The following is a 26,811-nucleotide window of genomic DNA, read 5'->3' on the forward strand; positions in this document are numbered from 1 at the left end:
CAGATCACATTTTGAGTAGCACTGCTATAAATTGCAGTGCCTCTTGGATGCTTAATTTAGTTAAAATAAAACTTGCTTATGCTAACACGTTATTGCCAAAATAAAGGAAATAATTGTGGTCGGCATAATTTATGAATGACATCTCCTTAACTTTTTTATGCCACCCAATTGGTACTTAGTGCAATGCTAATAACATAATACAAGTCTAACTTTGGTCAGGACTAAATTGTAACACAAGTATTTTATATTAATGGTATGAACACTTTGAAACCCTAATGCTATCTATACATAATTTTAGTTAGATGAGAAGGAATTTAAGATAAATGTTAAAACAGTAATTATAATGGTCACTCTCAGGGAAAATGTTATCAGCTCTGATCATCTTAACTCAGGGATTAACGATTTAGGCTATAGCTGTAGCTATAAAAACAAGTGCACAGTGGAATGCTGTGCCCCCACACAGAACAAATCTATATGAAAAGACCTCTGAGATAACTAGGGAAAAAGGGAGATAGGAGTCTATATAGAATATATATGAAGCTGTTTGCATGCATATGCATACATTTTTTTTCCTGGAAGAATATTTAAGAAATTGGTAATTTTGTGTTGGGAAGCAGGACAGGTAAATTAGGGGTGTATGATATGAGTGACTCTTAAAATATAAATTCCGTTTTATGCTGTTTTAACTAATTTTTAAATTAAAATGCTTATTAATAAAAAGCAAATCATCCATTTTATTTTGTTTGTTGTCCACATCAGGAAGTCTCATCATTCTTTATATTTTTACATTTGGGATGAAAGTGGTGATGGTTTCCCTAGTTGCAAAAATGCAAATGTAGGAGAGTAACCAATATTGTTTATGAACCTGTCAAAAATAAATGAAAATCTACAGAAAATTTCTTCTTTTATCATTAAATGAAAAGATGAAGTTTTGTTGGGGAATGTGAGAGATTCAGTTTTTCATTTTGAAATATTCCATACGATTTCAGGTCTTACAGAGGAAGCAACAAGATAGTAAGAAATTGGCATCACTGTCAATCCAAAACGAGAAACGTGCTAATGAACTAGAGCAGAATGTAGATCACATGAAGTATCAAAAGGTACAGCTACAAAGAAAACTTGGAGAAGAAAATGAAAAAAGGAAGCAACTGGATGCAGTAATTAAGCGGGACCAGCAAAAAATCAAAGTAATATTGTCATACATTCCTGCTAAGTATAATATGAAATGTTAAATGGCTCAGAGCTAATGAAGCCATGGTCTTGATTCAGTTGGCTTGTGAAATATCTATCCTTGACCTGTCCTTCACTGCTGTCCTTATTCACTTTAAAGCTTTGTTCATCTACATAGTAAAACCTATTTATTGAATTCTGAGTACTGTCTTGAAGGCTTTGACTTCACAAAAGAAGGTACGATGATAATTTCTCTTAGTAGGATCTTAACTTTAGGCTGTCAAAAACACACATTTATAAAGCCAACTTTGTAAATAATACCTACAATTTGAATAGGATTTTCTGTTTTCAAAGTGCTTTGACATGCATTGTCCATGTGGCTACACAGAAAAAGTACCAGGTAAAGTGGTACCATTTCATTCACAGCAGAAAAATGATCAGACCTGTATGTACAGCAGTTCTAGAATAGATTGGGCTGGGGAGGAACTTAGTGGTGTCAGCCTGGGCTCTTGGACTAGGCTATCATGGGTTCAAATCCTAGCTCTCTCAGTTGCTGGGTGAGAGATTTATTGAAAAAATAAATTTTCTCAAATTTCTCAAAAATTTTACCCTCTCTGTTTATTCTTATCGAAAATGGTTTTAATCATACTTGTCTCACAGACATCATCTTTTTGAAAAAGATGATGATGATCATAATAACAGACACTTATCTAGTACTGTATGCTAGGCTCTGTTTCATTGAAATGTGAAGCTGAACCCAAGGCAAGGGACATAATTGGAGATTTCCGAGATTTTTTTTTTTTTTTTTTTGAGACAGTCTTGCTGTATTGCCCAGGCTGGAGTGCAGTGGCACTATCACTGCAGCCTCTGCCTCCCGGGTTCAAGCGATTCTCCTGCCTCAGCCTCCTGAGTAGCTGGGATTTCAGGCGAGCACCACCATGCCTGGCTAATTTTTGTATTTTTAGTAGAGACAGGGTTTCACCGTGTTGGTCAGGCTGGTCTCGAACTCCTGACCTTGTGATCCACCTGCATTGGCGTCCCAAAGTGCTGGGATTAAAGGCATGAGCCCCTGTGCCTGGCCACTAAGGTTTTACTTTCTTTGAGCAGTTTTAGGTTCACAGCAAAATTGAAAGGAAGGTACAGAGATACGCCATATACGCCCTGTCCCTGCACATATTTAGCCTCTCCCATTATCAGTATGCCCCAGATTTCCTAGACTTTTAACAATGGACATAACCTATTTTCCACCCTTAAAAAATATCACAGAAATCAGCAATGGAAGGGAACTTAAAGAACATTTAAACCAAGTTACTCATTCTATTTTTTTTAACAGTCTTTATTGAGATATAATTCATATAATACCATATAATGCACTCATTTAAACTATATAATTAAATGGGTTGGACATTCTTTTTTAATATATTATTCATTTTTAAGTTGTGGTAAATGATATATAACATAAAATTTACCATTTTAATAATTTAAGTGTATAATTCAGTGCCATTAATTACATTCACAGTCTTGTGCAACCATCACCACTATCTATTTCCAAAACATTTTCATCACCCCAAACAGACACTCTTTAACTATTAAGCAACAGCTCCTCATTTTCCCCTTATCCCAGCCCCTGGTAATCTCTAATCTACTTTCTCTATGAATTTGCTTATTCTAGTTACTTCATATAAGTAGAATCATATAATATTTTACCTTCTGTGTCTGGCTTATTTCACTTAGCATAATATTTTCAAGGTTCATCCACAATGCAGCATGTATAAGAACTTCATTCCGTTTTATTGCCAAATAATATTCCATTGTATGGCTGTGCCACAGTTTCTTTATCCATTCATCCATCAATGGTCACTTGAGTTGTCCATTTTAATTTTGTTGAAGTCTGATTTATCTATTTTTTTCTTTTGTCGCTTGTACTTTTTGGTGTCGTGTCTAAAAATCCATTGCCTAAATCCAAGGTTGTGAAGATGTACCCCTATGTTTTCTGCTAAGAGTTTTATGGTTTTTGCTTTTATATTTAGGTCATTGGTCTATTTTGGGGTCAGCTTTTGTATATGGTGTGAAGTAGTGGGTTCAAATTTATTCTTTTGCATGTGGAACTCCAGTTGTACTAGTACCATCTGTTGAAAAGACTGTTCTTTCCTCCATTGAATGGGCTTGGCACCCTTATAAAAAATCAGCTGGAGGGGGAAATAGGGAGATGCTGATGAGGGAAATGGAGAGATGTTGGTCAAAGGGTACAAAGTTGTAATTATGTAGACAGAGACTTAATGTATAGCATGATGACTATTGTATAGTGGAAATTTGCTGAGAGAGTGGATTTCAGGTGCCCTTACCACATAAAAGCAAAATGCTAACTACATGAAGAGATAAATATGTTAGCTTTACTACAGTAATCATTGCACTATGTTTATCAAAACATCATGTTGTATACTTTATATATGTACAGTTTTGTTTTTTTGAGATAGGGTCTCACTCTGTAACCCAGGCTGAAGTGCAGTGGCATGATCATAGCCCACAGCAGCCTCCAATTCCTGGGCTCAAGCAGGCCCCGTACCTTAGCCTTCTAAGTAGTTGGGGCTACAGATGCTCACCATCACACCTGGCTAATTTCAATTCCTACTTTTTGTAGACAGTGTCTTGCTCTATTTCCCAGGCTGGTGTTGAACTCCTGGCTTCAAGTGACCCTCTGATCTTGGCCTCCCATAGTGTTGGGATTACAGACATGAGCCACCATGCTCGGCCCCAATTTTTATTTTTAAAAAATCTACTTGCCATAGGTTACTAAACTCGTAATTCTGTTCCATACGTCTATATGTCTATCCTTACGCCAGTATCACACTATTTTGATTACTGTAGCTTTGTATTAAGTCTTGAAATGGGAAAGTAAGTCCTCCCACCTTGCTCTTCTTTTTCAAGATGAGTTTGGCTATTCAGGGCCCCTACAATTTTCCCTGTGATTTTGAGGATGGGCTTTTCCATTTCTACAAAAAAGGCTATTGAAATTTTGATAGAGATTGTTGAATTTCTAGATTGCTCTGAGTAGTACTGACATCTTGACAATACTAAATTTTCTTATCCATGAGCATTGGAAGTCTTTCCATTTGTTTAGGTCTTCATTAATTTCTTTCAGCAATGTCTTATAATTTTTAGTGTACTAGTAGTATTTTACTTTTTTACTTAAACTGGTTCCTAGATATCCTTTTAGACACTATTATAAATGGAATTGCTATTTAAATTTCCTTGACACTATAAGACAACCCAGTGAAGAGTATTGAGTTTAATTTCAGCCATGGAAAAGTATTCTATAGTTACCTACGATGAAGTATAGAAGACAAGAGGACAAAAATCAGAGCTATGAGGAACTCTTGTATTTAACAGAACTGGTAACAATAATGATATTCATAATAATAATGGTAACTAATTATAGCAATAGTTAGCATTTATTGATATTTCTACTCAAGCAATAATGTGCTAAGCATGTATGTGTCATCTTTTATCCTTTTATTTTCAACTTTTCTTCTGGATTTGTCTTTAAACATCTTAGATTTTTTTCATCCTGAAATTACCTTCCTTCAACCTTTTTATCTCTCCCTTTCTTACCTCCCCTTTGTAATCGAACTTGGAAAAGTTGACTGCATTTGTTTCTGTTATTTCTGCTTTCAGTCATTCTCTTATCCTCTCCAGCTGGCTTCTGGCTCTATCACTCACTTCACAGTTCTTGAGAAGTTCACTGGTGCTCTCTCTGTCACCAGTATCCTTAGTTTAACACTGTGCATCCAGCACAGTTCAGCACTCCTTCCATCTTGAAGTATTTTCCCCTTGCCTTTGTGACATTATACTTCCCTTGTTTTTTCCTCTTTTTGATTGCTTGTTCTCTGTTTTGGCTAGCTCATTCCACTCCACCAGTCCTTTTAAATATGGGAGTTCCTCATGGCTCTGGTCTCTGCCCTCCCTCTTATCTTCTACACTCCATCCTAGGTGAGTGTAGGATACTTTTTCATGGCTGCAATTAAACTGAAAATTCCCACATTTAATGCTTAATCCCAAATCTGTTCTTTGAGCTCTAACGTCTTCATTAGGTTGTCTTATAGATGAATTCATGGTCTTCCTTACTTATCTTTTCATGATTCCCTACTCCCTGCTCCCTTCATGGGAGGAAAAAATGTAGTTCTCCAATGTGCCTTATATGATATATCAGTTGGGTGAGCTGGAAATTTAGGCATCATCATTGGCTCTTGTCTCTTTCTTATCATGCATATCCAATGAACCACTGAAGCCTTTAGAGTATTATCTTTAAAACACCAAGAATCTGTCCAATTTTCATTTCTGCTGCCACCAACATAGTCTGTTTTGTTTTAGCTCTTCTTCCCATGCGAGGATCAGGCCTGCTTGTTCGGTGTTGTGGTCCTTGAGTTTTAGCTCCTCATCTCTTATAGGTCATGGCTTAAACCAGAATGACATAGCACTCTCTAAATCCATGTTTAGAGAAAAGAAAAATACTCTCTTCTTCAAAGAGTAGAAGTCTGCTGAAATGCAACTCTGCCTATAACTCAAATTTTTTACCTTCTTATCTAGGGCACTTTTTTTTTTTTTTTGAGACGGAGTCTCACTTTGTTATTTTGTTGCCCAGGCTGGAGGGCAGTGGTGAGATCTTGGCTCACTGCAATTTCTGCCTCCCAGGTTCAAGTGAATCTCCTGCCTCAGTCTCCCAAGTAGCTGGGATTACAGGTGCCCGCCACTACTACGCCCAGCTAATTTTTTATTTTTTTTTGGTATTTTTAGTAGAGATGGGGGGGTTCACCATGTTGACCAGGCTGGTCTCGAACTCCTGACCTCATGATCTGCCCACCTCGGCCTCCCAAAGTGCTGGGATTACAGGTGTGAACCACTGTACCTGGCTACTTTTTTCTTTTTTGAAACAAGATCTGGCTCTGTCATCCAGGTTAGAGTGCAGTTGTATGATCATGGCTCACTGCAGCCTCCTGGGCTCAAGAAATCCTCCCACCTCAGCCTCCCAAGTAGCTAGGACTTCACGCACATGCCAGTGCACCTCACTAATTTTTAAATTTTTTGGTAGAGATAAGGTCTTACTATGTTGCCCAGGCTGGTCTCGAACTCCTGGGCTCAAGTGGTCCTCCTGCCTCAGCCTCCCAAAATGCTGGTATTACAGGCATAAGGCACCACACCTGGCCATCTAGGGCACTTTTATTCCATCTAGCCACATCTCTAATTCTAGTGAAATGACCCATTTATGGGGGATAGCAAGTATTCCAGAAAAAGGAACCAGACTGTCCCAAAGATACATTGGTGTATCCACTACTTAATACAAAAACAGAAAACCTGTTTACAGTCGTAAAGGATATTTGCTGTCTGTTTGGAGCTAACTTTCTGACACTCCTGTCTGTCCCTTTTCTACTTGACTAAACCATTTCTAAAGAATAGTACAACTTCTGCATAGGTTTTCTTTAGAGCAGCAGTTCTTAACTGAGGTCCATGGATAGGCTTTGAAGAAAAGATGTGAGAACTCCTGAAATCATGGGTAGCAGTATGATCTTGAGCTTTTTAACCACCCATTTCCTCATCTATAAAATGGATTTTATGATAGTCCCTATATCATAGGATTGTTTCGAGGGCTAAATGGGATAAATAGACATAAAAAGCCTAGCACAGTGCCTGGTACACAGTGATTTTAATATGTATAACAGAGATTACAGGGCCGGACGCGGTGGCTCACGCCTGTAATCCCAGCACTTTGGGAGGCTGAGGCGGGTGGATCACGAGGTCAAGAGATCGAGACCATCCTGGTCAACATGGTGAAACCCCGTCTCTACTAAAACTACAAAAAATTAGCTGGGCATGGTGGCATGTGCCTGTAATCCCAGCTACTCAGGAGGCTGAGGCAGGAGAATTGCCTGAACCCAGGAGGCGGAGGTTGCGGTGAGCCGAGGTCGCGCCATTGCACTCCAGCCTGGGTAACGAGCGAAACTCCTTCTCAAAAAAAAAGATTACAATATAAGAAAAAAGGCTTTGTCTGGAGCAACATGTGGAAGATGGAATTAGAACTACTGCAGTATGCTTTTAAAGTGTATGTGGACAAACAAATAGTAGAGAGTTAACTCCATATAAGGTCACTTTATTTAAAGTTGCTTTATTTCATCATCCTGAAATTTCTAGGACTACGACAGGGGCTAAATTATAGCTATGAACTAGAGCTAGGGAAACATGAAGAACTATGGCAGCCAATATAATAGGGTCCACATTCCCTCATCATTCAGATGGGTGTAAATTTTTTCTTTATTTAGTCTGTAGCACCTGTCATCTTTGTGAGTGCCCCTCTCCTCTTCTATCCACATCATGATTATTGCTGGAAATATGGTGGAAACTAATCAGATGTTCTCTCTGTTCAAACCTTATTCTGAAAATGTAAACACTTCCTTTAAATACTTCTCAGGTCTCTTGAATAAGAATGCTTAGTCTCTTAGCCTCTTCTTCCCTATGCTTCTCTCCCTAAGATGGCATCCAGTTGTATGTTATGGTTGGGTGTATATGTTTCTTTTATCCTATGCCTTGGAGTTGAGGAATGTGACCAGCTGGAAACTGTTCTCCCTTGTCCACCTTACCCTGCCTAATCTGCTGCCCCTGATGATGAAACCCCTGGCTGTCATAAATCATAGTCTGGTCTTGCTTCTGGTTTAGAGCATGAGGGTGCTTTCCCTTCATCTCATCTCCCACTAGCATTATAAGCCCCTATTGAGGCTAGTAGGCATTCTTTCTAGCTTGATAGCCCAGTGGCCTATTCTCATACCCAATTTGGGAGCCAGTTCTTCACAGTGACTACCTACATTAGCTCTCAACTCAGGATCCATGCCATATAAGACCAAGGAGTCCAATTAGGGTGTCTTTCCTTTTTTTTTTTTTTTTTTTCTTAGAGCGGGGTTTCACCATGTTGGTCAGGCTGGTCTCAAACTCCTGACCTTGTGATCCACCCACGTTGGCCTCCCAAAGTGCTGGGATTACAGGCATGAGCCACTGTGCCCAACCGGGTGTCTTTCCTAATTGTACTCTGCTCTTTCAGCAAGACTGGACAATCATATATGGGTGTGGGGCTTCTGCACTGCAGTCTGCATTTTCTCTCCCAAATGAGTTACGAGCACCTCTGTCTCCACTGATACCTTTACTTATCATCCTCCTTTCTGGACCAAAACTCAGACAGAGGACAACTGGAAAACAAATCTTTCTTACTGACTCTTTTCTCCTTTTTGCCATTCCCAGGGCTGGAGAACACTAGACTTTTCTTTTTACTTTCTATCAGTGCTTCTGAAATTACTTGTGGAGAAGGTATAGTTTTTATTTTGTTATAAATTTGTCACAGCCTAGCACTTTTGTAAAACATGAATTAATAGAAAATTGAAATTTAAAATATACAAATAAAAGTCCATTTTAAAAATTATTAAAGTCATCAGACATCAAATTATTCTGTCAAATTGCTATAAAAGTATATACTCAGCACTTTCAATTGTGTAGTTACCTGTGGACTGGCCCACTTTAACTCGGGGCCTCCTTCCTGATTCCCGCTAAGCTTTAGTGATGGACATCATGAACATTGTGCCTTTTTTTTTTCTTTTTAGACACAGTCACACTCTGTCACCCAGGCTGGAGTGCAATGGTGCAATCGTGGCTCACTGTAACCTCTGCCTCAGGTTCAAGCGATTCTGTGCCTCAGCCTCCTGACTAGCTGGGATTACAGGTGCATGCCCAGCTAATTTTTGTATTTTTATTAGAGACGGGGTTTCACCATGTTGGCCATGCTGGTCTCGAACTCCTGACCTCAAGTGGTCAGCCCACCTCGGCCTCCCAAAGTGCTGGATTACAGGTGTGAGCCACCCCGCCTGGCCAACATTGAACCTGTTGCCTTGACCCTTAAGATGTGAATGGAGGCTGGGCATGGTGGCTTACCCCTGTAATCCCAGCACTTTGGGAGGCCAAGGCAGATGGATCACCTGAGGTCAGGAGTTCGAGACCAGCCTGGCCACCATGGTGAAACTCCGTCTCTACTGAGAAAAAGAAAATACAAAAATTAGCCAGTTGTGGTGGCACACCTGTAATCCCAGCTACTCAGGAGGCTGAGGCATGAGAATTACTTGAAACCCAGGAAGTGAATGTTGCAGTGAGCCAAGATTGTGCCATTGCACTCCAGCCTGGGCGACAGAGTGAGACTCTGACTCAAAAAAACACATTGTGGATAGAAACTAAAGAATTTGGACAATATGCTTCATAAGACCATGATCTATCTTCTAAGGCTACTCTCATAGTGCAAACTCCCATTTTTGAACACTAGATATTGAACATTTCTTTTTGCATTTCTACCATAATAAATTTTAATATACCCACATCAGATGGATGTCTTAGGTGGAGTAACTTATGAAGGTAATAAGCTCAGAAAGGCAGAAGAGAAAAACCCACTTATAATTTCAGACTCTTATCCATGTTGTGCTAATTTGTAACACTCATGAAGAATGAAAAAAATCCTCAGTTTTGTTAGTATATCCTAATTTTTGCAGTTACATTTTATTGCCTCAGTGGGAGCTAACATTCCTTTTTTCTTGGATATGCTAATTGCCCTAGTCTGATCACTATACATTATATGTATTGAAATATCACTACGTACCTCATGAATATGTACAATTATTGTTTGTCAACTAAAAATTAAGGCTGAGCTTGGTGACTCATGCCTGTAATCCTAGAGCTTTAGGAAGTTGAGGCCAGAGGATCACTGAAGGCCAGGAGAATCGCTGGAGACCAGCCTGGGCAACATAGTGAGACCCCCATCTCTACAAAAAATTTAAAAAAAATTAGCTGGACGTGGTGGTGCATGCCTGTAGTCCTAGCTACTTGGGAGGCTCTGAGAGGATTACTTGAGCCCAGGAGCTCGAGGCTACAGTAGGCTGTGATCACACTATTGCCCTCTAGTCTAGGTGACAGAGTGAAACTCTATCTCTGAAAAACTTTTTTAAACAAAAAAACTCCCCATTATTTTCTTCTCAAATAGCCCCAACCATCATCTACTCATTTTCTCTTTCTGTGACTCAACAAGTAAATGTTAAGAAAATGTGGCTGGATGGCTTGAGCCCAGGAGTTTGAGGCTATGATTGTGTCACTGCACTCCAGCCTGGGTGACAGAGTGAGAACTTGTCTCCAAAAAAAAGAAAAGAAAAGAATTATCTGCATACTTAATGATGGTCAAGTGTAAAAGCAATAAGATGTTTTCAATTTCTTTTTCTATAGGAACTACAGTTAAAAACAGGACAGGAAGATGGTCTAAAACTGAAAGCTGAGGACCCTGATGCATGTAACTTGAAAAGGAGAAAAGGTTCGTTTGGAAGTATAGACCAACTCCAGGTTTGTCAATTCTACTTAGTGTTTCCTGGTTTCTCTTCAATCTGATGGTTGTTTAAATAGAGGTAAACTCATGTCTGTAATCTTAGCACTTTGGAGGCCAAGGTGGGTGGATTGCCTGAGGTCAAGAGTTAAAGACCAGCCTGTTCAACATGGTAAAACCCTATCTCTACTAAAAATACAAAAATTAGCTGGGCGTGGTTGTGGGCGCCTGTAATCCCAGCTACTTGAGAGGCTGGGGCAGGAGAATCACTTGAACCCGGGAGGTGGAGGTTGCAATGAGCTGAGACCACGCCATTGTACTCCAGCCTGAGTAACAAGAGCAAACTCCCTAGACAGACAGACAGACAGATAGATAGATGTAAAAACTGGCGGACTCTGAATAAAGCTTTTAAACACTAAACTCTTTGCCGTCCGAATGCAAAATTTCTGGTATTTGTTTTGAAACTTTATTATTTTTCTTGTCTTAAATTTTAGATTCAGGGATACATGTGCAGGTTTATTACATGGGTATATTGTGTGATGCTAAGATTTGGACTTATAATAATCCTGTTGCCCAAGTAGTGAAACTTTTATGATTACAAAATTATTTTCTCATCCAGAAATGTGCTATATTTTTTTTGCTCTCTCAGCAAAATATATTCTTATTTCAGTAGAAATGAGTTTATTTGAATGTTGTAGGCTATAAATTGAAATCTATGTTCACTGGATTGTATTTATTCCCATCTCATGAAGACAAATATATTTCTAAAAATCAGAGCTCTACATTCAAATAAAACCAAATTGTATATGTACTCTATATATTAAAGAGCCATTATTTTAGTGCCACCTTTTAAAAAGAAAGTCATAATCCACAAACAGATTTCAAAGTTCAAAGAAAGTGAAATTGTAAATTTTATATAAGAAAATATTGTATTTAAAATACCCAGAATGCAATTAAATCTACCTTACTTTAGAAAGATTTATTCTGTCTTCATAAATTTTACATTTTATTAGTGACATTTAATACTGACATGGATGCATTCCCACATAACACCCATTCCACCTAGAAATGTCATTACCAGTTGTAATTTTTTAGTTTTTTTCCTTTTAAGTGGAGCTTAAAAAGAATCTCTTACTCATCTTTCAAACCCCACTCACAGTTTAGGAATGGTTATAGAATATGTTTAAGTTACTTGCTAGACTTCATAGGGTCTCCTCCTGGAGTATCTAAGGATATAACAAAACTAACATTTTTATAGTTGTTCTTTCTGCTCCTAGTAATTGTAGAGCTACTATAATTAGGCTCCAGTGTTACCTGGACATGATAGTGCTTAAAAGATCATACTATTAATATCTTGGTATTATTGGAAGATTGAAGAGCTATGCATCTTCTTTGTCTTGGCCATTTTGCTCTCTTTTTCTCATATGTCTTCACTGTGTCATTGTATTACAGATTTCTAGGAACCCTTCCTATAAGGTTCATGAAGGACTAGGAAACAATACTATTTTGTTTTCTTTTCCTATTTATTTGTTGTTTTGGTGGCAGTGCTTCATTACTGTGTCCATTTGGTAGAGTTCCTTTTCAACAGTCATATTCCATCTATATTTATGTTCGTACTTGTTTCTACATATCTTTAATTCAAGAGAGTACTAAGATGTTTATTTTGGAGATCTTTTCAGCAGTTTTTTATTTTTGTTTTCTTCGTGTTTTTTTTTTTTAATAATTATTTGAAGTTGACAAGCTACAATGCAAATTGGGTTTCCTTCCATGCTCCATATTCTGTCTTTCACTGTATGTATTCATTTATTCACTTCATTGATTGACTGAATCAGGCATTCATTCAGTCATTCATTTAACATTTTATTGAATGCCTGCTGTGGGCCAGGGAATATACCAGGCATGTGGATAGACAGGTAAAAACTATAGTCCCTGCAATCAATCAAGGAGCTCAAGTTGGGGAGATAGATAGTAGAGCAACCACTAGTGTAAGTGCTAATGATGGAAGTATGCACCACTTATGCACTACTATAATAGAGAAAAAACTCCCAACATGTTCTTATTATAGGCATAGAAAATTATCAGCCCTTTCTTTGTCAGGCTAAAAAATCCCAGACTGTTTAACATATCTGGGGAGTAAATTTTAATTCTTTATAAAACAACCTAGCTACATCTTGACTAGAACCACTGATATCTTTAGGATTTCAGACGGGAACATGAGTACTCTGAGTGATAGTTTTTAAATGTTCGTTAAAGAGATTTCAGCCAATCTGAAATTATGTTGTTATTATGTAATTTTTATGGCAGAAGGAAAAGCAAGTAACTTTTTTTTTGAATTTTAATGTAGAAATTGGATGAGCAAAAGAAATGGTTAGATGAAGAAGTAGAGAAAGTTCTGAACCAACGCCAAGAATTAGAGGAGCTGGAAGAAGACTTAAAGAAACGAGAGGCCATAGTTTCTAAGAAGGAGGCCCTGTTACAGGAGAAAAGTCACCTGGAAAATAAGAAATTGAGATCTAGTCAGGTATTCTGTTTAACATGCTACTTGATTCTGGTTGTAAACCACTCCCCACTCCCCACTAGGATGGCTATAATCAGAAAAACAGATAATAAGAACTGTGGGGGAAGAGGTGGAGAAACTGGGACCTTCATACACTGCTTGTGAAATTGGAAAATGGTATAATTGCTTTGGATAACCATCTTGTAATTCCTCAAAAGGCTAAACTTTGTGACCCAGTGATCCCACTCCTAGAGAGAGAAAGAGAGAGAGAGAGATACACTATGTGACCCAGTAATCCCACTCCTAGACAGAGGTTTCTATATGTATGTCTCCATGAGAAATGAAAGCAAACAAAAACTTGAACGTGAACGTTCATAGTAACATTATTCATAATAGCTAAAAACTGAAAACAACACAAATGTTCATCAAGTGATGAATGGATAAACAAACTGTGATTATCCATACAATAGCATATTATTTGACAATAGAAAGAAATTAAGTACTGATATATACAATAACATGGATGAACCTTGAAAACCTATGCTAAGTGAAAAAATCCAATCACCAAAAAAAAAACACCTTTGTATAACACCATTTATATCAAGTGTCCAGAATAGGCAATTCCATTTCTATTCAGAAACAAAAAGTAGAATAGTGGTTATCTAGGGTTGGTGGGGGATTGGGGAGGAAATAGAAAGCATACTAATAGGTGTGGGGTTTCTTTTTTTGGGGGGGTGATAAAAATGTAAAATTGATTGTGGTGATGGTTGCTTAACTGTGAATATACTAAAACCACTGAATTATATACTTTGAACTGGTGAATTCTATAGTATGTAGATCATATCTCCTTAAAGCTTTTACATTTTTTGAAAAGCCATAAAGGGGAAAAGACAGTAGAGGAGATAACAGAGAAGAAAAGATTACAAAGAAGGAAAAGATAGAAAGCAAATAGATGAGAGGTTATTAACTTAGCAGAACAGACGATGCTGCAATCCAAGAACCTAGAGAGATAAAAATGAGAGCTAGGCCAAGATCCTATATATATGCTATCACCACACATCTTATCAGCCTTTTAATACCTGACTCTGAAATGTGATGGGCATTTTAGGAATGCTTTAGGTGTTTTCGTTTTTAAAAAATAACAGCTTTAGAGAGATGTAATTCACATAGAACATCAAAAAGACTCAGAAATTAAGGAACCAAAATTTTCAGAAGGCAGGAGTAGCATAAAAATGAAAACGACATAGTCAGGAAACTATTTTTTCTCATTCTGTGACCGATTTATTTTCTGAAGATTGAACCAGGCACAGCAAAGTTTGTGGTAAGTCAAAAAACTCCAAATAGGGAATGAATGCAAATCTGTACATGAATTGTGAAACATCTCTTTCCTAATCTCTGCTTAGATCCAAAAACACTGGCAGCCAGATTTATACTTCCTAGAAGTATAAACTGGCAAATTTTCTGAAACATCTAAAAAGACATAAAAACACTTAAATTTGGGAGCCCCCAACTAAGTGGCCCTCAAATATGCTATCATCACAGATCTTATCAGCTTTTCTTACCTGACTCTGAAATAGTATGGACATTTCAGGAATGCCACTATTAAAGACAGAGAACAAAACAAAAGGAAAAAATGAACTCAGACATTAGAGCAAGAAGCTGAAAAGACTTCACAGAAATCTTAATATCATCAATGTGCTAAAAGATGACTATAAAGAACTACAAGTTGTTAAAAACATGAAATAACTCTTTGAAATTAAAAGAGTTGGAGGATAGGATGGGCACAGTGGCTCACGCCTATAATCCCAGCACTTTGGGAGGCCAAGGTCGGGGGATCACCAGAGGTCAGTAGTTTGACATCAGCCTGACCAACATGGTGAAACCCCATCTCCTTTAGAAATACAAAAATTAGCCAGGTGTGGTTGTGGGCACCTGTAATCGCAGGTACTTGGGATGCAAAGGCAGAAGAATCGCTTGAACCTCGGAGGCAGAGGTTGCAGTGAGCTGAGACTGCCATTGCACTCCAGCCAGAGCAACAAGAGCAAAACTCTATCTCAAAAAAAAAAAGGAGTCGGAGGATAAAATTGAGGAAATATCCCAAAAAGTAAGTAAAAATATAAGTTAATAGAAAGTAGGAGAAAAACATTTTTAATTGGCAGATAAATCTGGGAAGCCCAAGATCCAAGTAATGGGAATTCCAGAAAGATACAACAGAGAAAACAGAAGAGAGAATATCATCAAAGACATCATATAAAAAATTTTCTTGGCTAGGCACGGTGGTTCACACCTGTAATCCTAGTGCTTTGGGAGGCTGAGGCAGGTGGATTACAAAGTCAAGGAATCAAGACCATCCTAGCCAACATGGTGAAACCCTGTCTCTACTAAAAATACAAAAGTTAGCTGGGCGTGTTGGTGCACACCTCTAGTCCTAGGTACTTGGGAGGCTGAGGCAGGAGAATCGCTTGAACTGGGGAGGCAGAGGTCTCAGTGAGTGAAGATCTCACCACTGCACTCTAGCGAGGGTGACAGAGTAAGACTCTGTCTCAAAAAAAAAAAAAAAAAAAAAATTAACACTAGTAATGTGAAGCTCTAGACTGAAGTAGGCCAGCAAAATGAGTACCTAAAACATACCATTGCGAAGATTTGCATACACTGACTAAGGAAAAAAGAAGGTCCTGAAAGCTTCTAGACAAAAAAAACCTACTTGTAAATCTCAAGAATCAGAATGGCATTGGACTTCTCAGCTTTCCTCATTAGAAGTTTAAAGATCTGAAGCAGTCTTCAAACTCCTGAGGAAAATTATATCTAATAAAATAATTTTCTTCTTAGCCAAACTCTCAATCAAATGTGAAGCTAGAATAAGGTCATTTTTAGGTTAAAAAATTTGTATATCCCATCAAATCCAAGGAAACTACTAGAGAATGTGCTCCACAAAAATAAGGGCACAAACTATGAAAAAGGAAGACTCAGTATTCTGAAAATGTGCCCCAACATGGAAATTCTCAGGATATTTTCCACATTAGACAACTGGTCCAATGTGGAGCGGGAGGATGAATGCTTCAGGCAAAATGTTTCCAGAAAATAATAGATTGAAAAGAATTCCTGATTAAGTTTGATCAAATGAAAAATTGTTGAGAGGAATTTTGTAGTTCTGTTGGAGAAGAATTAGCTAGAAGGTGCCATAAAAAGTTGTATCAAAACAGAAGCATGATCATTTCACACTAGATCATTCACCTATGAATAATAAAATCACAGTTTTTTTTTTAACTAAAATCTGAAACATAACTTATATTGGGAGAATGGAGAAGTAGAGTAGGTATAGGGGTGCTAAATCTTTATCTCCCATAATACATAGTCAATAGACAATGTCTAAAATTGACAGTGCCATTTAGAAACATGCCACAAACACTGGAAGAACCAATTGAAAAGGTTGAAGGTGGCTGTCTGGGAGTAGGATTCAGTTAAAAGCTTGGGAGAAGGGAATGCGTTTTTAAAATTATAAACCTTATGAAAGTATGTGTTTACATCATAAACCTTATGGTAGTATATACAAATAATTACTATGAAAAATATTTTACAAATTACCTGAAATTCGACCACAATGAACATCTCCATAAATCTGGCCATATTTTCTCGTCAGAATGAAATAAGAGCAAAAACAAATTATATGTTTAAGCCAACCAATCATATGTTTAAACACACCAAATCTCAACCCCTAGGAAATTGTAACATAATTCTACAATGTAGAATGTAAGCCAAGAAAGAAAAGTTCAATTTAGAAAATAATAAAAAGAAAAATACTGCCTCTGAAAACCTAGTCAAGGAAATTCTTGGTAGTAAACTCAGAGTTTAAATAGACATTTTTTTAAAAAGGCATTCAACTTAAGATTTTAGAAAATGAATACCCTGGCTGGGCGCGGTGGCTTACGCCTATAATTCCAGCACTTTGGGGGCCAAGGCAGGTGAATCATCCAAGATCAGGAATTGGAGACCAGCATGGCCAACATGGTAAAACCCCATCTCTACTAAAAATACAAAAAATTAGCCAGGTGGCGGGCGCCTGTAATCCCAGGTACTTGGGGGGCTGAGGCAGAAGAATCCCTTGAACCTGGGAAGCAGAGGTTGCAGTGAGCCGAGGTCGCGCCAACAGAGCAAGACTCCATCTCAAAAACAAAAAAAGAAAAATGAACACCCCTGTCCCTCAAAAAGATCCATGGGAGCAAACAATAATGTAAAAACTAAAAATATATTTAGCAATTTTCTCTGTTTTTGCTAATTTTTATGCAGTCTAGATTTCTAGTAACTGTTTTTGGGATGTCTGGTGGGTTGTATCTTTTAGGCCTTAAACACAGATAGTTTGAAAATATCAACTCGCCTGAACTTACTGGAACAAGAATTGTCTGAAAAGAATGTGCAGCTTCAGAGCAGCACAGCTGAGGAGAAAATAAAGATTTCAGAACAAGTGGAAGCCCTCCAGAAAGAAAAGGATCAGCTCCAGAAACGAAGACACACTGTGGATGAAAAACTTAAGAATGGTAGAGTGCTGTCACCTGAAGTAAGTCAGTATTCTTTGGAACTGGAGGTGCTGTATGATGGATCACTTGAGTGATTTCCTCAGTCTTTTTCACATAATCATAAATATGATACATTTGGTAAACTGGGTTCCATGAGATTTTGTCAGATGTAGTGAGTTCACTTGGCGCTTATTTGGACCACAAACCATGCTTGACTAGAGACTGAGATATCCTTACATAGTGGTCCCTGGACATGGCCCCTTCCTGGCATTGCCAGGCATTTGGAAACTCTTATTTTCCTTAAGTATATTTGCCTCCTTAGCTGGGAACACAGAAAGTCATTTGAGGGACTCTACTGGAGGGCATGTGACTTTTCTCTACATATTTCTTGAATAATACTAGGTAATTTATTACATACAACAGATGCTTAAGGAATTAGAGGTTAATTCTTTCCATGAAACCTTGGTTGAGAAGGCCCAATGTCCATACTATGTCCAGCCAAATAGATGCATAAAATTCTAATCCCAGCAAAAGACCTTTTAGTTACAGTTTTTATTTAGGAAGTATATGGCTCCTTTCACCTTTATTTTTTAAAACTATGAAAAAGATGATTCATTTACGGGCTGTCAAATTGCCCCAGACTTTGTCTTTTTTCAGAATTTTAAATCAGTTGGCAGTGGTACCTGTACCTTACTTCGTCAGACAAAGATGAATTTTTGGACTTGAACTTTCTCTGCAAATATTTGTTGTTGATGTCTTATCATCACCAAAGCAAGGGAAAATTGCTAAGAGAAGGTGAATAGCTGAGAATCACACACATTGGTGAATCTTGTAGTGTTTTAGTTTGGAGCAAATGAGAGGAAGTTTAGGGGGCTCATTAAGAAATAGGAGGAAGGATAACATTAGATTGTTGCTCATCGAATTGATGAAAGGATTGATTTACAAATCCCTTGATTGGGGGCTAAGTGGCAGTTGAAAGGAACATTATAGGACCTCTACTGCCCTGTTTTATAACTTAAGCTGGGTGGCTGTGCAGAGGATCAGAAAGCCAGGCTGTCCTCCCAGCGTGTTAAATTGGAGCCCCAGGCTTATAGATTTTAAGATATGATAGCTTAAGATATATCAGAATTCAAATATTTAAGGAATTCTGCCTGCCCGTGACTATTACTAAGCTCTATGAAGAAGCAAAAAAAAAAAAAAAAAAAAAAGTATTATGTTTCTCTTGAGAAATTCATACCCTATTTGGGAAAACAGAAATATCAGAAAAGTCTAAATTCTGAAGGACATTGAAAATCAAATTGTGGATAATGTATTACAGCTATACTTCTTACATTATTTATTCAAAGCAATGAAGTGATCTTTTGGGGGAAGATTCATCAAGGCAGCCTCAGTGGATCAGAATCTTGAGCTGAATTATGAAAAATATATGTACTGGCAGATATAAGAAAGAAGTCCATTTCAGATAGAACATCATTAAATAAGGCACAGAGATGGGAATTAACAAATTATGTTTGCAGTAGGGTAGAATTCCATTAATATCAAGAAACATTTAGGTGTCTGTTTCATGTGGGATCCTGTAACTAAAAACATTATTTACAGATTTGTGGTGAAAATATAGTACGGTGCATGATACCTATTTTGCAGCTATTCTGGACTGGGGTTTGAGGGAATGATGAGCCTTCTACAATTGGTGGAGTTCTAAAGTCACATGAGCTTCTATGCCCCTTTCTTCCACATGGTTGGTTCTTCTTAGTGTAGCTCTCAAGTGAGGCTCTGCTCTTATCACAATTTTAAAGCCAAGATTAATTTTCCCAAATAGATCTGTGACTAGCAGATGATCAAGAACATAAGATTCTGTTGTGACACAAGATATCAATAAAATCTAGATGGAATGGTTTGCTGTCTTAATGTCTTTAAACTTGCTTAGGATTATTTTCTCTTTCCACAGTAAATTAAAATATTTTTCCTAATTTTATTACTTTAAAGATTTTGATAGAAAGATTTTAGATCACTACACTAATAGAAGATTACCCAACAATTTACTACAAACAAGTCACACTGTTTTTTTTTTTTTCCCTTTTTTGGTAAAATCTAGAACTAAAATTAAAGAATACTTGAACCTCAGTTTTCTAATAATATAGAGTAGTTTGCTTAGTAATGGGGAGGAAAATATAAGAACTATTATGTTTATCTAATCTTTTAAGCTTTCAATTCTACATTTTATGATGAGAACATATATGTATATATGCACACACACACACATATTTTTTTTTTATTGAGACGGAGTCTTGTTCTGTCACCCAGGCTGGAGTACAGTGGTGCAGTCTTGGCTTACTGCAACCTCCACGTCCTGGGTTCAGGCAATTCTCCTGCCTCAGCCTCCAGAGTAGCTGGGATTACAGATATGCACCACCATGTCCAGCTAATTTTTATATTTTTAGTAGACACGAGGTTTCGCCATGTTGGTCAGGCTGGTCTTGAACTCCTGACCTCAAGTGATCTACTTGCCTCAGCCTCCCAAAGTACTGGGATTACAGGCGTGAGCCACCACACCCAGCTGAGAACATACAATTTATAGAGAAATATACATATACACAGTGCTTGCTTCAAAGTTGTTAGTTATTTATTTTACTTGGTCTCTGGACCAGCAGCAACAGCATCACTTGGGAGCTTGTTAGAAATGTGGATCCTCAAGCCCCACTTGGATCTGCTGGATCAGAATCTGAATTCTAGCAAGCTCCTATGTACATATTAAAGTTAAAAAGCAGTGCTCTATCATAAAGCAGAGTCACCGCTTGATAACCTGTGGTTTGTGTTGTGGCAAAGTTTTTATCCCAGGATAGTTTCCCATTGCCACATATCTTGTCAACTTACTCCTATTGCTGAGTTAGAGGGAACGACAAACATGGATCTGCTGCAGCCTCACTGGAGTGGGCTGTCCTCGGGTTTCTATGTTCATATGACCTTATATTATCTCAGTACTTCATTAACTTAGATCCAAAACCATAGAAACTAAATTTATACTAAATTATCCTCAGCCATGTATAAAGGCAAACTCTTCACATTTGTTTTTGATAAAATATAATCACAGTATGAATTGAAAAGTCAAGTACAGTAAAGTACTCACTGAACATTGTGGATAGGTTCTTGGAAATTGGGACTTCAAGAGACACCATGTATATCAGGTTCTCAAATTACATTGTTTTCCTTCAACATAGTTGCTTTTGTTATAAAGTTAATAAGAAAAAAATTTCCCTTATATATTCTCTTAAAGTCACAGTTTCTAAGAACCTATTGATGATAAGTAAAGACTCACTCTATATTGGAAAATTCACTTTTATTTGTGGCTCCTCTTATTCAGCGAAGTACATGTTAGTATTTAAGGGTTTTTTTTCCTTGAAAAGGTGAATATTATTTTATTCCTTATGGGGCAATTATCAAACCATCAAATTCCATATGGTTAATGATTGCACAGAGAAATAGAATGGCTGTTGATCATTTTTCTTTAGGTAGATCAGAAATATTCACACTATTGGCTGGGCATGGTAGCTTACTCCTATAATCCCAGCACCTTGGGAGGCCGAGTGGGCAGATCACACCTGAAGTCAGGAGTTCAAGACCAGCCTAGCCAACATGATGAAACCCTGTCTTTACTAAAAATACAAAAATTAGCTGGGCGTGGTGGTGTGCATCTGTAACCCCAGCTACTTGGGAGGCTGAGGAAGGAGAATTGCTTGAACACAGGAGGCAGAGGTTGTAGTGAGCTGAGATTGCACCACTGCACTGCGGCCTGTCTGACAGAGTGAGTGAAATCCTGTCTCAGAAAAAAACAAAAAAAGAAATATTCACATTATTTTCCTTTGGGATGTTAGGGGGAGGACTTGAGAGAAATAACATGGGTCCTGTAGCCAAGGACACATGAAGTTATTTTTTCTCCTCTTTCTTCATTAAGTGAACAGATATTTATTGAGTTCAAACTATGTGATAGGTACTGTGCTAGGCAGTAAGGGTGTACATATGGACAAGACAGTCTGCCACAGGAACTTACTGAGGTGGCCATCACAATAGTTATAGGTATACAGAAACATATATCCAGATCTCACCAATCTGAAGTAATTCCTTACCAGAGTTTTGTATCACCAAAATAACATGTATTTAGATAGTTCAAAGAACTGGAAGATCTGGGCATGGTGGCATGTCCCTGTAGTCCCAGCTACTCGGGAGGGCAAGGAAGGAGAATTGCTTGAGCCAAGAGTTTGAGTTCAGCCTGGGCAACATAGCAAGACCCTGTCTCAAAAAAAAAGAAAAGAAAAGAAATTACAGGTTTTCTGACAGATTCATCAATCTTCTCTAGTATTTGAAAAAATACTGTGTTGCCCCTATTTTTAACATCTACCTTTTCCTCTAATAACATTTCATAGGAATCTTATGAAATATTTCACATACTTAAATCCTCACTACTTTTTTAATGCCATATTGTGCTTTTTAAATTACTAGTTCTTAATAACTTATTCTAAATATATACCTTATACCTCAAAGCAGTATATTGTTTTCATAGATCATTGAAGGGACAACAGTGAGTCTCTAGATCTCACTAGTGGAAATACACATAATATGGACTTAAGGGGTTATGGAGGAGATATATGACAATACTGCTAATCCTGTGGACTTAGGCTTTGTTCAAGTTTATTCCTTGGATTAGATGATCAGCAGTTGTTGTGTGACCTTGGAACATTTCAGAACTCACCTAAACTTCTGTCTTTTCCATTTTATTCCACCAGGTTTATTGTGAGGGCTTAATGATTATATTAATATGTTTGTGTGTGTGTTTATACACACACTGTATTATGTGGCATAGCAAGCACTCAAAAAACATTTTCTTAAAATTTAGTAAACGAGTGGTAATGTCCATTAGACTAAAATAGTTTAGTAGGATCTGAATATATGACAAAGTTAAAGTTATACTATTTCATTTAAAATGAGTGATTTCTGTTATATCTAGGAAGAACATCTTCTTTTCCAACTTGAAGAAGGGATTGAAGCTTTGGAAGCTGCAATTGAATACAAGAATGAAAATATCCAGAGTCGCCAGAACTCACTTAGAGTATCATTCCATAACCTCTCTCGTAGTGAAGCAAACGTCTTGGGAAAACTAGCTTGCCTGAGTCCTGTTGAGATTAGAGCTATTCTTTTCAGATATTTCAATAAGGTTTGTTTTTGAGGGTCAGAATATTTTTCTTGTAAAGATGGGTCAAGATTCTTACATACTTATATTTATTTTGAATTTTTAAAGAAATTGGAAGGCTCAAAGATTTGATGGTGTAACTACAAATTTAAGCATGATTTTTCTTTATAGAACTAAATGTTGTCACCTGAAAGCTTTGTGATTATCTAAATATGTAGGCCTAACTTTGTGATGTTCTTAAAGTTGGAGGGCCTTTCAAAAGAAGGTCTTTTTAGAAAGTTTTTAAAACCAAATAATTTGTTATATTCCTTATTATTTCTTGGATGTTTTCTAGATTTGGATGTTGCTACCCAGCACGCATGAAAAATCAAGTCCCCCTCAGCCCCCCACCCCACCCGCCAAGCTGTGATTCCCTTTCCTTCATTGCTCTAGGGCAGGGGAATCTATACTTTCTCATAATGTATAAGTTGAAAGTAGTAGAAGATGAAGTAGTGTATCAGTGGCAAAGATAGTAATAGATTTTATTAACCTGATTGTGCTTAAATCAATTAAAATATTGTATTTTTTACAGATTAGACAATTTATTGATCCACCGATGTCTCAAGTCTCATAGCATTGAGAACTATATCCATCTTTTCTCTAATGTCTTTTCCACTTAAGATATATATTATGAAGTGTTAAACAATGAGATAACTCTTTTCTCTGAAGAGTACATTCAGTTTATGGGAATATCAGATAATTAGTGAAAAATAAAACATTGATATTTTAAAATAAAGTCCTAAGGCCAGGTACAGTGGCTCATGCCTGTAATCCCAGCACTTTGGGAGGCTGAATCAGGAGAATCACATGAGCCCAGAAATTTGAGATCTTGTCTCTACAGAAAATAGCAAAATTAGCCAGGTGTGGCAGCATATACCTTTAGTCCCAGATACTTGGGAGGCTGAGGCAGTAGGATCACCTGAGCCCAGGAGTTTGAGTTTGTATGATCACTACTGCACTCCAGCCTGGGACAACAGAGCAAGAGCCTGTCTCAAAAAAAGTTAAATAAAATTATAATTCTGTGAAATAAGGATGAAATGCAAATGTTATGCACAGCCTTCTCTTGGATAATCATCAACAGTAAGCTACTGTTATTGATGACAGTGCATCCTATTGCATGTTTGGAGGGTAGAAAGATGGTGGAGTGCTTTGATACAGATAACTGTTTTATGCTGTTCTTTTTTTTTTTTTTTTTTTTTTCTGAGACCAGAGTCTTCCTCTGTCACCCAGGCTGGAGTTTAGTGGCGCGATCTTGGCTCACTGCAATCTTCACCTCCTGGGTTTAAGCAATTCTCCTTTTTCAGCCTCCTGAGTAGCTAGGATTACAGGCGTGTGATACTATGGCCAGCTAATTTTTGCATTTTTAGTGGAGATGGGTATCACCATGTTGGCCAGGCTGGTCTCGAACTCCTGACCTCATGATCTGCCTGCCTTGGACTTCCAAAGTGCTGGGATTACAGGGATGAGCCACCATGCCCAGACCTTATGCTACTCTTAAAGTAGGGCAACCTGGCTGAGGTCAGTGGATTTTCTGATCCTGAGAACCCTTGTATTAATGATTATTTTTTTGGAAGACGGTCATTAGATTATTAACAAGTTTTACGACATAGACATTGTCTGAAGTATTTTTACTTCACATCAGCAGGGAAGAATCCAGTAGACAAAATGCATAATCTGACTGGGTATGGTAGCTCACACCTATAATCCCAGTGCTTTGGGAGGCCAAGGCAGGAGGATCATGTGAGGCCAGGAGTTCAAGATCAGCTTGGGCAACACAGTGAGACTCCGTCTCTATGAAAAAAATTTTAAAAATTAGCCAGACATGATGGCATGTACCTGTGGACCCAGCTGTGTGGGAGGCTGAGGTGGGAAGGATCCCTTGATCTCAGGAGTTGGAGGCTAAGGTGAACTACGATTGCACCACTGCACGGAGTAACAGAGTGAGACTCTATCTTAAAAATCCAAAACTGTCACTTATTTATAATATCCATTCTGGAGTTAAAACTTGGAATTGTCTAGATGTTTCAACAGTATACTAAAAATGAAAGTGTCACCCAATCCAGAATTTCAACAAATCTTTTTTTTTTTTTTTGAGATGGAGTTTCACTCTTGTTGCCCAGGCTAGAGTCCAATGGTGCCATATTGGCTCATTGTAACATCCGCCTCCTGGGTTCAAGCAATTCTCCTGCTTCAGCCTTGCAAGTAGCTAGGGTTACAGGCATGCACCACCATGCCCAGCTAATTTTGTATTTTTTTTTAGTAGAGACAGGGTTTCACTTTGTTGGTCAGGCTGGTCTCAAACTCCTGGCCTCAAGTGATCCACCCACCTCAGCCTCCCAAAGTGCTGGGATTACAGGTGTGAGCCACTGCACCTGGCCTGAATTCCAACAAATTCAAAAGGCTGTTAGGTTGTTTCATGAATATGTTACAAAGCATTTGCCTAAGGACCCAATACCTGGCAGGAATCATTTACACTATGGAGGTTAAGGAAGTTCATCTTTAAGTAGCCCAAGAAAAGTAGATTATTATATTAGGCTATCTAAGACACACTTAACAGGTCAAAAAATGTATTTGCTAGGTTGTGAATTTGCGAGAAGCTGAACGGAGACAACAGTTATATAATGAAGAAATGAAAATGAAAGTTCTGGAACGGGATAATATGGTTCGTGAATTAGAATCTGCATTGGACCATCTAAAATTGCAGTGTGACCGGAGACTGACCCTCCAGCAAAAGGAACACGAACAAAAGATGCAGTTGCTGTTACATCATTTCAAAGGTAACTTCCCCTTTTTGACAGTTATGCAAAGTTAGTGTGTAGGTGGGGGTACTGAAGGAATATAGGACAGAATTTGATCATTTAAAAGCTCAACATGTTTAAATAGTTGCTACATAGACCAGTTTTTAGGCTTTACATGTTTTGGTTGCCGCATTTTGGGACAGCTGACTTTGTTGTAGGGCTATTTGTGCTTGGAATGCCATCCCTTCTCCTTGCCCCCAGTATGCACATAAGAACTGCTGCAATCCTGTGAGCTTGTCGTTGGTCTAGTTTTTACATAGAGATGTGGGACTAATTCAGGCTTTTTGGTATACAGTTGAAATTTTTTTATTTTCCAAGGATATAATACTATCATATTTAAATTATTTTCCATTCACAAAATTAAAGTGATAGGTTCTGTCATATTCCTAGTTATATTTCATGTTATAATTGTCAGTTGATTGTAAAATTTTATGTATTAAAGTTACATCTTGGGTTAAAATTAGACTGCCATTGATGGGCACATACCATTATCGGTGAGCAGTAGTTCACCACCAACTCTGACAGAAAACTCTGATAGTGATCTGGCCACAGTTTACCTGGGCATGTGGCCAGTATACAAACAGCTACTATGGCAGCAAAATAATTATTATGTGATACTGTTATTGCTTTAACTAAGGCTGCTTAGTCTTGAGTCTCATGAGCCCATAGCTGAAAATAGGTCTAAGTTAATTCTGTCACTGGTTAATTAGCAACCAGTTGCCTAATGACAGAATTTCCTTGCAAGATCTCACACATCATTACATTCAAACACGCTCTCCCTACCTTAGTTTAGTTTGGAAACTGATGCTTTAATATATATATATTTTTTGGGACGGAGTTTCGCTCTTGTTACCCAGGCTGGAGTGCAATGGCGCGACCTCGGCTCACCGCAACCTCCGCCTCCTGGGTTCAGGCAATTCTCCTGCCTCAGCCTCCTGAGTAGCTGGGACTACAGGCACGTGCCACCATGCCCAGCTAATTTTTTGTATTTTTAGTAGAGACGGGGTTTCACCGTATTGACCAGGATGGTCTCGATCTCTTGACCTCGTGATCCACCCGCCTCGGCCTCCCAAAGTGCTGGGATTACAGGCTTAAGCCACCACGCCCGGCTTGCTTTAATATTTTTTAAAGTGACTGGGATTATACCACAGAAGTTCAGGCTGTAGCCAAAAAATAATATATAAAAACTTGGCTGAACACAGTGGCTCACACCTGTA

At 38.0% G+C, this 26,811-nt stretch overlaps 1 protein-coding gene across 6 annotated transcripts in view; it reads left to right on the forward strand.

Annotated features, from left to right (window-relative positions):
* The window catches only part of KIF27 (kinesin family member 27), an 83,633-nt gene that overhangs the window by 46,265 nt on the left and 10,557 nt on the right, over nt 1-26,811 (forward strand). For 4 of the 6 annotated variants that reach the window (XM_032290824.1, XM_032290827.1, XM_032290826.1 and 1 more), the window contains 6 exons: nt 990-1,187; nt 10,468-10,581; nt 12,906-13,082; nt 17,398-17,613; nt 22,575-22,781; nt 25,375-25,573. In XM_032290824.1, the coding sequence (XP_032146715.1) occupies nt 990-1,187; nt 10,468-10,581; nt 12,906-13,082; nt 17,398-17,613; nt 22,575-22,781; nt 25,375-25,573 (1,111 nt within the window). The remainder of the gene's footprint in view (nt 1-989; nt 1,188-10,467; nt 10,582-12,905; nt 13,083-17,397; nt 17,614-22,574; nt 22,782-25,374; nt 25,574-26,811) is intronic. The other 2 variants (XM_032290830.1, XM_032290829.1) reach the window with 2 other exon arrangements.

Source organism: Sapajus apella, unplaced genomic scaffold (genome assembly GCF_009761245.1).
Source record: "Sapajus apella isolate SASKATOON/1434 unplaced genomic scaffold, GSC_monkey_1.0 scaffold24, whole genome shotgun sequence".
NCBI lineage: Eukaryota > Metazoa > Chordata > Mammalia > Primates > Cebidae > Sapajus > Sapajus apella.